This window comes from Asparagus officinalis, chromosome 1, assembly GCF_001876935.1.
Source record: "Asparagus officinalis chromosome 1, Aspof.V1, whole genome shotgun sequence".
In the NCBI taxonomy this organism is placed as follows: domain Eukaryota; kingdom Viridiplantae; phylum Streptophyta; class Magnoliopsida; order Asparagales; family Asparagaceae; genus Asparagus; species Asparagus officinalis.
Window position 1 is genome coordinate 15,171,416 of NC_033794.1, and position 12,780 is coordinate 15,184,195.

The 12,780-nt window shown below is 36.0% G+C and overlaps 1 protein-coding gene across 15 annotated transcripts in view; it reads right to left on the bottom strand.

The window, feature by feature from the left end:
* The window catches only part of LOC109851452 (solanesyl-diphosphate synthase 1, mitochondrial-like), a 31,763-nt gene continuing 22,957 nt past the window's right edge, over positions 3,975–12,780 (bottom strand). For all 15 annotated transcript variants that reach the window (XM_020421679.1, XM_020421668.1, XM_020421663.1 and 12 more), the window contains one exon: positions 3,975–4,537. In XM_020421679.1, coding sequence (XP_020277268.1) covers positions 4,358–4,537 — 180 coding nt within the window. In that variant the 3' untranslated portion in view covers positions 3,975–4,357. The remainder of the gene's footprint in view (positions 4,538–12,780) is intronic.

Here is a 12,780-nt window from a genome sequence, read left to right on the forward strand (position 1 = left end):
TCAGCTCAGTTCGCCAGAACTGAGAACTTTATGTTCTCGCTTGGCTCTTTTCAGGCCTAAATACTAATTCAGGTCATCATAGGAGATGAGGGCTTGCGCCTCTTGGCGGGCAAGACCTTGTCGTCGTCGTTGTTTGTCTCTTCTAGAAAGAGGAGTGTTCATGTCGACGGTGAAGGTGTGGTATGCGTCGACATGAATCGTCGTCTCCTTCTGCATAGGGGAATGCGTGGATTGTTTGACAACCCAACGAGCAGTCCCTTGACTGGTCTTCTTGGCCTTTGGCTCGTCCTTGATTGGCTTGGGAGAGATAGAACCCCCTGCCATAGCTCGGGTAGAGCAATCATGCGTGGTTGCCTCAGCCACTTGGGGCTGGGCCACACACACTATTCTGTGGCGCTTGCGAAATGCATTACCACTAGAGGAGGATGAAGATAAGTACTCTTTGTACTTAGCTTGGTCGAATTCAATCATAAGGGACTCGATAGCTGTCCCCTCCGTGATTTTGTCGAATTACGCTACCACCATTTCAGATGAAGAAATAGTTTCTCCCACTGTGGTCACCATCTTCTGTAGGGCGCAAAATTTGATTCTCAAAGGAGATGATTTGTATTAATTGAATTGTGTGTTACAAATCGAAATAAAATAAAAAATTACAACATAAACGAAGAGAATGCTCTTCTTGTTTAACGTGGGTTTCTCGATAGCGATAGGACGCCTTCCTCAATGCTCATGTCGAGTTTGCTTCCCTTAGACGAACTGATCGAAATTGCGATTGAACTTCAGTATATAGTAGAAGCTCTTGTGATTGAATTCGATTGCACGAGCTTGATGAGTATCAAGGTCGAATGCTTAGAGAAGGTTAAATGCAAGAGTTTGCAAAGAGCCAAGAGTCTTAAATCTGAGAGTTCAGATTGAGTCTACTTTAACAATCCAAGCTTCTAATCAAGAATATCCAGGCAAGCTCTCAAGATGTTACGACCAATTCTTAGAATGCCAAACTTCCAAGCTATCCAAATTCTAAGCCCCCTTCATGTTGCCAAAGGTGGCTTATAAATAGGCAAGGAGGGGGGCATGGTCAATCCCTTGACATGTGGGATGTGACCGCTCACAGGTGAGGAGCACCATACCCTCACCTATAGCTGTGGGATGTGACCACTAACAGGTGATGAAAGCTAGGCTCCATTACCCAGGATGTGGGACGTCAGTTTACCCACTCACACAAGCAAGCAACTTCTTACACCGCTCAGGCGAGCCTGGCGGGCTTGTAGGCGAGCTCAAGTGTTGTCTGAATGCTCAGGAGAGCTTGGCGAACAGGCGGGGTTGGCTGATAGACCCCTTAAGTGTGTGAGCTGAATCCTATTGGAAAACTTAGTTCGTGCGGGCGAACTTCCTATAGGCGAGCTTGGCTCGTGCGGGCGAGCGTAGCTTTCAGGCAAGCTCGACTCGTGCGGGCGAGTCGACCAAACAGCCTTGACTCGTGCGGGCGAGTCAAGCAATCAGGCGGGCTTGACTTGTGCGGGCGAGTCAAGCAATCAAGCGAGCTTGACTCATACGGGCGAGTCAAGCAATCAGACGAGCTCAAAACATGGGCATGCGGGGTCAATCAGGCGAAGTTTGACCTCCTTGATCAAAGGAAATTTTTGTTGCCTACAAATATGTCATTATATTTACCATATCTATGTGTACCGTCGATGCTAAAATAGGACAATGAAATTTGAATCCCTCAATTGAAGGACTAAATGCCCAAAATACCCCCATGAATCGACAATCTTAGCCGTCCACCAGCACTGATGTAATGTGGTACACTGTCTAGAGATTTTTTTTCTTGATTGTTTCAAGATAATGTGGTAGTATCCCATAAGACTTATCTCGATCTCTGAATATTTCTATCATTGCATTCCTTCGAGGATTTCAACACTTGATGTGTAATACTTTCAATTTGGTCTCATTATGAATTGTATCACTTTGGAGTTAGAACACGATCCTCCCTTATTTTCTGCATAATCAATCAATATATGAAAGAGGCGGATGCATGTCTATGATTCGATTCTAAATGAGAATTGTTGCATGTGTGAACTCTATAACATCCGATTATTTTAAATTGCCCATTAATTCTTATCTCAGCCTGTGAATTAAGCTTCCAAAGACAATAGATATTTCCATCATGAAGAGGAATCCTATCTTGTTGATCATAACAAAAATAAACTACGTTGTAGCTTCATCCATTGCTTTTCGTCTGCATGAACTTTACATTTTTCTTGATGGATCATAAATAAAGGGCATGAACCAACTTCTCCTTGCTCTTAAATAAATCACCATTTTTGAATGTGAAGTAATCACCTTGTGTGTCATCATTTTGGAATTGGACCAATAGGGACATTTTTCATTGTAGAAGCATCAATCCATTCATCTCCTTGAAACTTGTCAGTAGGGGATTCTCGAACACAACGTAATTATTGTTAGAATAAGATTGGTTAAGCCATCAGGGGTCTATGTCATTCAAATCTTCTCTTATCACACATTCAAAGCTATAAATTTGTAAGTTGCATTCTTGTTCATTATTTGCGGAGTCGTCACTCACATCCTCCTCTTCTATCACCACTCCGACGGAAAGCCTCATTTCTTAATGAAAAATGTCGTCATTGAAGGTACTTGATCTCCCTCTAAGTGAAAGCCCGCTCAAGTATTGTAATTGGGTTCAATACATATCTCGTTGAGGAGATATAAAGCCGCTAGAATCAACTTCAAGTTTCAACATGCGTGAGTACATCCTATCGTAATTCAATATTTAGCCCAAATTCCTTCCCAAGAAACAATTCCGCCAGCTGCTTCTTCTTAAGCACTTGAAGCATGACCTTCACATCATTGTCGCTTGAGATTTGAACAGCGGTGATTCTACTCTCTATCACGAGCCAATTGCAAAACACGTTGAGTTGATGCTTACTAGGATTAATCAATGTAAGTTGGTATAATTCATTAATCAATCGGTTAAAAGCGCATGATTTTCTAATCATGAACGGTTTTCTCATCCCTCATTCATGTATGGTGATATAATTATAATCATAGGTAATTTTCCCATTATACGAACAAAACAATAAACACTAGATCGCTCATCGATGTCTTTGAGAAGTAAAAAATATTCAAAATCAACCAAGATGTAAATAACATATAAAACAAAACTTCTACCCATTACCTAACCTAACTTTTACACCATTTCCCCTAACTTTTTATTTCTCAATTACATACAATTTTTCAAAAAAGCCCATTTCTATTCCCTAAATCATACAAAAAAATATTAATAAATTACCAAAGATAACACTTTCAATTTTGTATACTTTGTAAAGGCTTTTCTTTTTTCGATAATATACCTAGTTTCAAGGCACAATGCTGACGTGATTAAAACTCGATCGATTTCAATAAAAAGTTTAAGATTAGGTCAAAATTGATAAATATTTTTGTGAAATGATTTATTTCAAAAAATTCTGCCAATAACAACTGTCCCTTCTAATGTAAAGAAAAAACCTCTGGTTAATGCTTTGTAAATCATATACTTTGTGCACAAATCAAATTTCCAAAACACTGGATTAGCAAACGAAATAAATTATCCACAATATTGCATACATCAAAACAATGGATTTAAAGTTAACTTCGTACAGTAAATATTGCATTAAAATATTGCATTCGACATTTGTTGTCGCAATATTTGCTACACTTCAGTTTGACAACAATCCAAGATCTTCTAAATGAAGCAACAACGTGCTGAAGAACCCTCCAAAAATTCTCTGGAGTCACCAAAAATCTCAAATGTATGAATAAGATTTCATCAAGGCAGACAGCGTCCAACAACACCACGCACAAGGAAAAAGGCCAAAAAAAAAAACACCGTCCAACAACACCGTGCACAAGGAAAACGCAAAATAAAAAAAAAGAAAGGAAAAAAAAGATACTCAGTGTAAGAAAGCAAAAATCAAGACTGCAGCGATACGAGAAATAGAGTTTGTCATTCTTTCTCATACCATTCATTCTATAAATCTGAATCAAGTGCATTGACATATGGACCTATCTTCTGAATATGATACAAGAATATTATCCAAGGCACATTTGAGCACTAAGATGATACAAGGCAACACTTACAGTCTCCCATGCTTTTTTACATCTGAAACCTGACTCACGAACAAGTAGCGTTCCAAGTTGAAGCCTTTGGAGCCAAGATCCATGGACAGAAAAGAATAAGTAGAAATTTCCATGTGGCCATATGAACCACAGTTCTACAGGAACTTAGGTGCAAAAAAAGGTGACAATAATTGAATCTCAAGGCAACTTGGCCAAAAAATTTATGCTTATGATAAACAAAAGATCATTTAGTTCTTGTAATGACCCTTTTCGTGAGATCCACTAGAGCTCGTCTTGAAATACGAGCATTTTCACTAATCGTTTCCGGAAGAGCTTCAATTGCATTCACCGCAAGGTTCACATGTTCTTGAGCCAACTCTTTTGTCTTCTGGATGCCCTGACTCCTTCCAAGGTAGATGAGGGCCTGTAATTTGTTAAGAATAAAATGATAAAAATAGTTTTCCTCCAGTTTGTATAAACAAATATAAAACACTGTTCATAGAGTAATTCTGAATAATATAACCATTCAATAGAAATGGCATTTCATTGTTACTACTAGGATATTCGGCATGTAGGAATGCATGAGAATGAACTGTTAAAAGTAGTAAAAAGCGGCATAAGATTTGACAATATGTCCTCATTAGTTACCTTTGATAACTTTAATTTTTCTTACCAGACTCCCCTAGCTGCAATTAGCAAATAACTAAAACTCATTGAGAAATAAAAAACTGAATTTGGTGTGAGGCGGGGTTGCTTGTACATGACTATAGTTGGGGTTTTCTTCTCTCGATGACATTTTAGTTATTTGCCAAATACAAATAGATGGGTGAGAAAATTATGAAGGTTCACATAATGTTGCTGAAGTATTTTTCCATTTCATCACCCATAATATACTTCAATACTCTTATCTTCATCATGAATCTTCTACTTTCACCCTAATTCATAATGAATTTTTACTTTTATCCTAATCCATAATGAATGTTTTATTCTTATCCTAATTGGTGAAATAAACACCTCAAAGTATGTCTTGAGCATCACTTAGCCTACTAGTTTAAACTTTATAGGATGTAAAACTCCCTCACTTTTCCATTTTAGAAATTATCTCGTCCTACTGTCATGAAAAAAGATAAATGTATAGCCAGGTTTACCCAACTTTGCCATTTCGGGCTCGAATCGTGTCCGACACGTACTGGGTACAAATTCATTGCTGACACGTGGTGGATACAGGTTTCCAAAGAAAAAAAATCCTTAATCTTATATCCACTAACCCAAAATTTAAGTGAACTTGCATATTGGGTTCAAAAACCCACCATAAAACCCTAGCTTCTCAGTGCTTAGAAAAAACCCTTGACAGGGCTTCGTCTGAATTCAGTGAGCGCTGGCGAAGTGTTTGAGAAGACAACTACACTACTAATTTTCAGGAGTTCAAAAAAATCACTAATATGTAATAGCGTTTGGATTTTCGGCATCTAGTATCCAAATCATCATTTTTGGAACAGTTTATTGACTGTGCTTTTTTATCAGTTTGATCGAGAAAATCTGTGATTTTATTGGGTTTCCATTTAAGTTGTGATATTAAGTGTTTGTTTATTTTTATTTAAGTTGTGATGTTACTTGATTCCTTAGTTGTTTATTTGATTTAGATATTGTAGCCTTTAAAATTCTCTCTCTGTTCTCGCTTCAAGGTTGCTCAATTTTATTATTTTTAAAATTTTCCTATAGATGACTATTTAGTAATTAATAATTGTAGGAAATTAAATAGACATGGATAGAGATTTTCAAAGTGAGGAAGATCAACTTGCTCCTCTTTGAGGATATGTTTAAATGCTCGAAAAACCCTCACGAGGTGAAGGAATTGGTTATGACCATGTAACAGTTGTTATAACATCTTAAGATTCGAGGGTGAAGGGTCATCTTTTGAGGTTCTCATTATTTGGGAATAAGGTTCGCAAGACCGTGAAAAGGGAAATATTGATGAGACGAAGAGTCTCGGATCAAGCAAAGCTTTGCTTACAATGAAGAATAAGGAGAAAGATGTTTCATTATCAACATCAGCGACAACAGTCAGAACACCCGAAATTACAAAGAAGAGAAGAAGTGATTGTGCATCTACTACCAAAAACAATCTTATGTTGTGGAGCTCGAGATCATCTACATAGCCTGATTGCAATAACGTTTTAACATGACCAATTTACCATTTAATTTATCAAGGAATCTATATTTCAATTGTTATAAGTATGCCACAAACAATGTTCCCGGAGGTTATTTTACTCACAATTTCAATCTTCTAAAAGTATTTCTTGCAAAGAGATAATGCACAAATCGAAAACTTGTCGAAGCCAATAAAGAACACATAGAAAGATAAGGGTGTCTTCATTGCATGGGTCACCTGGTCCGCTAAATGTTCTGCTTTTCTTTCGCATGGGTCACCTGAATTTGAATTATTCACATTGTTCCATAAAGAGAGAGCTACTTTAAAGACTAATGAGGATATCACATGAACAAATCAATGGAGAGCATGTGAACGTACTTTTATTTAGGATGCACCACTTAAATGCTCTTCTACCTTGGTCAGTAGGAACCGATTGTAACTCAATTGAAAAAAGAAAAAGAAAAGATGGATAAAAAATACATTCATCAAAATAAAAACAAAAATATTATCCTGTGATTCTATGATGATTGGATGACAGTTATATCGAGCTGAGTCCTAACTATCCAAGAGCTCTTTAGGACAACTGTTGACATTATGACACTATGATAATATTTGACATTATGACACTATGATAATATGCTAACGAAGGTTATTGATAGCGGATAGCATCATGTAGCGCTGAGATACCGCTAAGGCTATTTGCGCCTACAGTGATTAAATAGCAGCAAATAACGCATAGTTAAATAGCGATCAATTTTAAATATATTTAAATATTCTAAACAATAAGAAAAATTATAAAAAATTTAAAACTTCTACAAATGCATATTTGATGATTTATAGGGATCTTATGCATGAAATAGATGTGTAACAATTGTATAATAACAAAGTACTATAAAGAGAAAAAGCGTGGAAGATAACGGAGGTGGAGGTGGTGGTGGGAGCACCAAAGATGGGAAGGAAGCACTGGGGAGAAAGGGTGAGAACCGACGGCTAAGATTTTTTCTCTTTTATGGCTGTAAATCAAAGACAGGACACACGCAAAGAGAGAAGACATCTGATAGGGTTTTAATGATAAAACGGGTTGGGTTTGGGTATAGGTAAGGTAGAATATAAAAGTTATCCACCAAATAAAAGTGAGTTTTAGCACTTTTAACTGTAAAACCTGCTATGATGCGCAATCACGAACAAATAGTAGTTTCGGCCACTATTTGCTATCACTTTCGATGATAGCATAATGATAGCCAGCGCTAACACTATGAAAACCGCTATAGCGAAGCTATGCACCGCTATTTACAATAGTGATGATGCATATGTAATTTTTATTCTTTGTGATTTAAGGGTGTGTCAGACAACTCCACAAAACTTATTTCGGTTGATACAACCATGCTTCAAAACATTATTTTTAGTTTAGCAGAAACTGGACCCAAGTTGAACTAGTTTTTCTAGTTCAAATTCTAACACTCAAACTAGTTCTTTTGTGAACCAACTCCTATATAGACCAATTTTGGCCTAGCTACTATATGGACCAATTTTGGCCTAGCTAAGGAAAAAACTAGTTTTATTTTGGAGACGCCAAAAACATTGGAGTTAAGTCTTGCTTGTGCAAACTCCTACATTGAGATATGTATAGAAAATTGTATAGGGAAGAATAAGAATGTTCATACATGATTCCATATAAATCTTAAATCAATGTACTATATAATCTTAAGTGTAATCACTATATTTAGGTACAATTAGCTAAAATACCATTATTATCAAAATTAGTGTAATTATCAACTTTAGAACATGTATTAAGCCACAATGCCCTTAATTTGGAAGCTTTTCTATTCCAGATATACTCAATGGCTCAAAATAAGAGATTTCAATAAAGAAAACCCTATAGACACAATGATTTTTCTTCAAATCAACCTCGAAAAAGGGGGTTAGTAGTACCATGCTCTGCTCATCATTAAACTAGTGACATCCAACATCCGATATGACTCTATTTGAATTCATTACGAATTTAGGGTTTCATGTAACACTTGAAATCCAAATCAATTCACATTTCATACTAATAAGCATCAATTTAAGCACATCTACAATCCCATAATAAGTTCAAAGTGCAGAGTTTTCTCCCTTGTTTTCCATGTGTAGTATAGATAGAACAAACGAAGAAGAGAAGATCTAGAGATGAGAAAAGGGGTTAATTACACAAAATCAATAAACTTTAGGGAGCCATTTAGTAAGGATTAAGGGAGATTGGTTAAGGAGGATTAACTTAATTAACCCTTCATGAAAGGTTAAAAATAATTTAATTATGTTTGGATTTGATAGTCAAGATGAAGAGTAAAGTTTTTTTAGCGTTTGGCAAATAAAGAAGAGTTAAGGAGCTTAGTTGCCATAAATATCCTAAAGTATATTTCTTTTTAAGTTTCGTTTCTTATTTTCAAAGAGAGTAACTCTTAACTCTCTTCTTTAGGTGGATTTCTTAACACCTCTAAATGAGGGATTAACTAACTTTAATCCTTGTACATTTGCTTGCTAACCTTTTGACCAAACTAACCCATTTGAATGGTTAAAGAGGGGTTAAACCCCTTAACGCTTCTCTTAACCTGTTGCCAAACTGGGCCTAAGGGTTTCGCGATTTAGTTTGTGAACTTTTCCCCCTCTAGACCACTCTCAACTTTGTCATGTCCCAAAATATCCTTCATAAACTTTGAAAATTTCATAACACCCTATCAAATTTTAGAATCACAAAATGTTTTGTTGAATCAGTTTTCCATTTCATCACCCTTTGATTTTATAGGTAATATCCTTCCACACTCTTTATCTTCAAAATGAATGATTTACTTTTATCCTAATCCGTAATGAATATTTTACTTCTATCCTAATTTGTGAAATAAGCTCCTCGAAGTATGACTTGAGCATCAATGTGTCTACTAGTTTAAATCCTATTGAATGTAAACCTCTCACTTTTCCATTTTAGAAATTATCTCGTCCTAGTGTCATGAACTAAGATAAATGTCGGACGACTGCTAGGTCACCCCGACTCCATCATTTGGGACTCAAATCCTTGTCCGACCTATATCGGGTACAAACTCACTGCAAATACTTATCGGATATAGGTGCCCAAGGAAAAAATCGATTATATCACATCCACTAACCCAAAACTTAAGTGTATTTGCATATTATGTGATTCTTGAATTGAAAAATTCAAGTTGCTTGGTGTTGACAATAAACCTTCGATAGGGCTTCGTCCGAGTTCAGCAACGACTAAAAAGTATTTGAGAAGACAACTCTAGAAAAATAGTGACTACTTATAAATTTTTTAACTTTTAGGATTTTCAAATATGACACCTAATTTGTAATAGAGTTTGGATTGTGGACATATAGTATCTAAATCATCATTCTTGGGATAGTTTATTGATTGTATTTATCAATTTTATTTTTTTCTTTAGTTCGATCATGATTTTCATTTGAGTTGTGATTTTAAGTGTTTTGTTTATTTTTATTTAAGTTGTGATTTTACGCGATTCCTCATTTGTTTATTTGATTTAGGTTGTTGCAGCCTTTGAAATTCTCTCTATGTTCTCTCTTTAAGGTTGCTCAATTTTATATTTTTTAAGTTTACTTTACTATATATGATTATTTAGTAATTAATAATTGTAGGAGATTAAATGGACATGAATAGAGATTTTCAAAGTGAGTACCAACTTGCTCCTCTTTGGAGATAAGTTGCAACGCTTGAATCCGAGAGGTGAGAGAGTTGGTTATGACAATGTAACTATTGTCATGAAATTAAGAGAGTTTGCATTTGAGGTTGAAGGGTCATCTTTAGAGGTTCCCGTTATTTGGGATTAAGGTTTGCAAGACTGTGAAAAAGGAAATCTAGATGAGACGAAGAGTGTCAGATCCAGCAAAGCTTAGAATGAAGAATAAGAAGGCGAAACATGCTTCATTATCTACATGAACAACCACAACCACCAAAATTATGAAGAAGAGAAGTGTGGATTTACTATAGAAAAATCTTTTATCGTGGAGCTCGAGATCATCTACATACTCTAGTAATAGCATTTTACATGATCAATTTACTATTTAATTTAGCAAGGAATATATATTTCAAACCCTGTAAATATATCATAAACAATGTGCCTAGAGGTTATTTTCCTCCCGATTTCAATTTTCTAGAAATAATCTCTTGCAAAGAGATAACGCACACATCGAAAACTTGTTGGAGCCAATAAAGAACACATGGAAAAGATGGATGTCTCCATTGCAAAGGATGGTTGGTCCGACTCACAAAAAACCTATCATTAATGTTATTGGTGCTAACTGAAGGACCGATGTCACACATCGAAAACTTGTTGGAGCCAATGGAAAGAGAAGGGTGTCTCCATTGCAAAGGATCGCTGGTCCAATTCACAAAAAAGACCTATCATTAATGTTATTGTGGTGACCGAAGGTGGAACAATGTTTTTCAATGTCATCAAATTTGGAGGGGAATTCTAAGAACGTGGAATGTATTAAAAGCATTCTCATTAAACCTATTAAAGAGGTTGATCCTCAAAATAAGGTGCAAATTATAACTGATAATGCACCAATTTGTAAGTCCTCAAAATGCGGTGGACTAATATTTTTAAATGACATCAATGAGGGGAATAATAAGAGCGTGGAATGTATTAAAAGCATTCTCATTAAAACTATTAAAGAGATTGATCCACAAAATGCGATGCAAGTTATAACCGATAATGCACTTGTTTGTAAGTCCTCAGGGAGCATCAATCTTACGCTTAATATTTGTGCGGCAAAGGATACCGAAAGAAATGGAATAGTATGTCATAAATGCAATTGGATTAATAAAATTACCAGAGATGGGGTGGTGATAAAAAAAATTGTAGTGAACTCCATGAGATTGGCAATATTCAATAATCATGTGAGATTGAGGATGTTTGTTAATGCCGAAACTTATTTTGCTTCGATAGTTATTATATTACAATGCTTGATAGAAATAAAGTATGGTTTTATTGGGTTGGTCCTTTAAAATTTCAAATTCATCTTTACATATATCACACATTTATTTCTCCTCCAGAATACTCGGGGCATATTGAGAGAAGGCAAAGATCTGTATGAACATATATCAAAATCTTTCGCTTGTTTTGGACATTTTATTCTTTGTTATGGAATGGATAAAATTCATAAGTACTTCAATTTCTCTCACAACAACAAAATGAATGACATGGATGCCCAAACAATTTTAGTGTCAATATTTGCAGTGTTGGAGTAGAAGCCCCATGAATAATTAACCATGATTTTGGATATATCAGCCCCATATCATACAAAAAGTGATGATCCAAAAATGCAACCAATCTCATGAAAATTTTAGTAAATTCCATATCAGGCATCCACCACTTGAATTAGAAAAATGTCTCTTCAAACATTATGATCTTTCATTGGAGATTTTAGATTTCTTATGGTGCAACTCAATTTGGATCTTCAGTGAGCCATTCTGCACTATAATTCATAGAAAATATGAAAACTCACTTGAACGTGCCAAATATGAACTCTAAAATAATGTAACGTTAAAATTAAATGTTAAAATTAAAAGTTGAATGAATACTTAAAACCTATGTTACCCCGACACGGGATTTTTGGTCCCGTACCCGTGTCGGGTACGTATTGGGTGCGGATCCGCACCTAAACGGTAGGGACACGGCTACTTCACTCGCGAGGGAGAAAAAAAAACGAACCTAAAATTTTGCCTTCACCACCTTGAAATACCCAGTGCTCTGAAGCGATTCTACCTTCACTACCTTCGAACCCATCGACTGAAGCGACAACCCCATCAACAGAAGCGATGAATCCTGCTCCTCGACGACGAATCCTGCTCCTCGACGACAAAATCAGGAGCCTCGATGAAGCAATTTCAGCGTCTCGACGACGAATCGTGTTCCTTGACGACGACGATGACGGAAACCTAGAGATTGGTGAGGAGAAATAGGAGGCGGCGACGAAGACGGAGACGGCGGAAACCCTAGAGGGGGGAGGTTGAGGTTTTATATAGGGAGGGGTTTGGGTTCGGGTTTGGGTTCTTTTTATCGCCCGTTTGTTTTTTATACGGGGAGGGGTTTTGGTTTAGGTTTTATATAGGAGGGGGGTTTGGGTTTGGGTTTATATAAGTAATAATATTAGTTCAAAATTTTTAATTAAAATAAAAATAGTTTTCTATATCTTATGCAAGGAATATAGTTTTAATTTTTAGAATATGCTAGTTAGTTGTAAGTTTTTGAGATATAGAACTAACTTTTGGAGGTATATTTGCAACTTTAAACAATATATTGTAATATTTTGAGGGATGTTTGTCATATTTTAGGGTATATTTGCAAATGTAATATGTATTTAATTCAATACTGATCTAAAGTTAATTATTTTATATATATATATAGCTGTGTCCCTATACCCTACTTTTAACAAATTTGTCGTATCCCGTATCTGTACCCGCACCCGTATCTAGGCAACATAGCTTAAAACTCACTTTG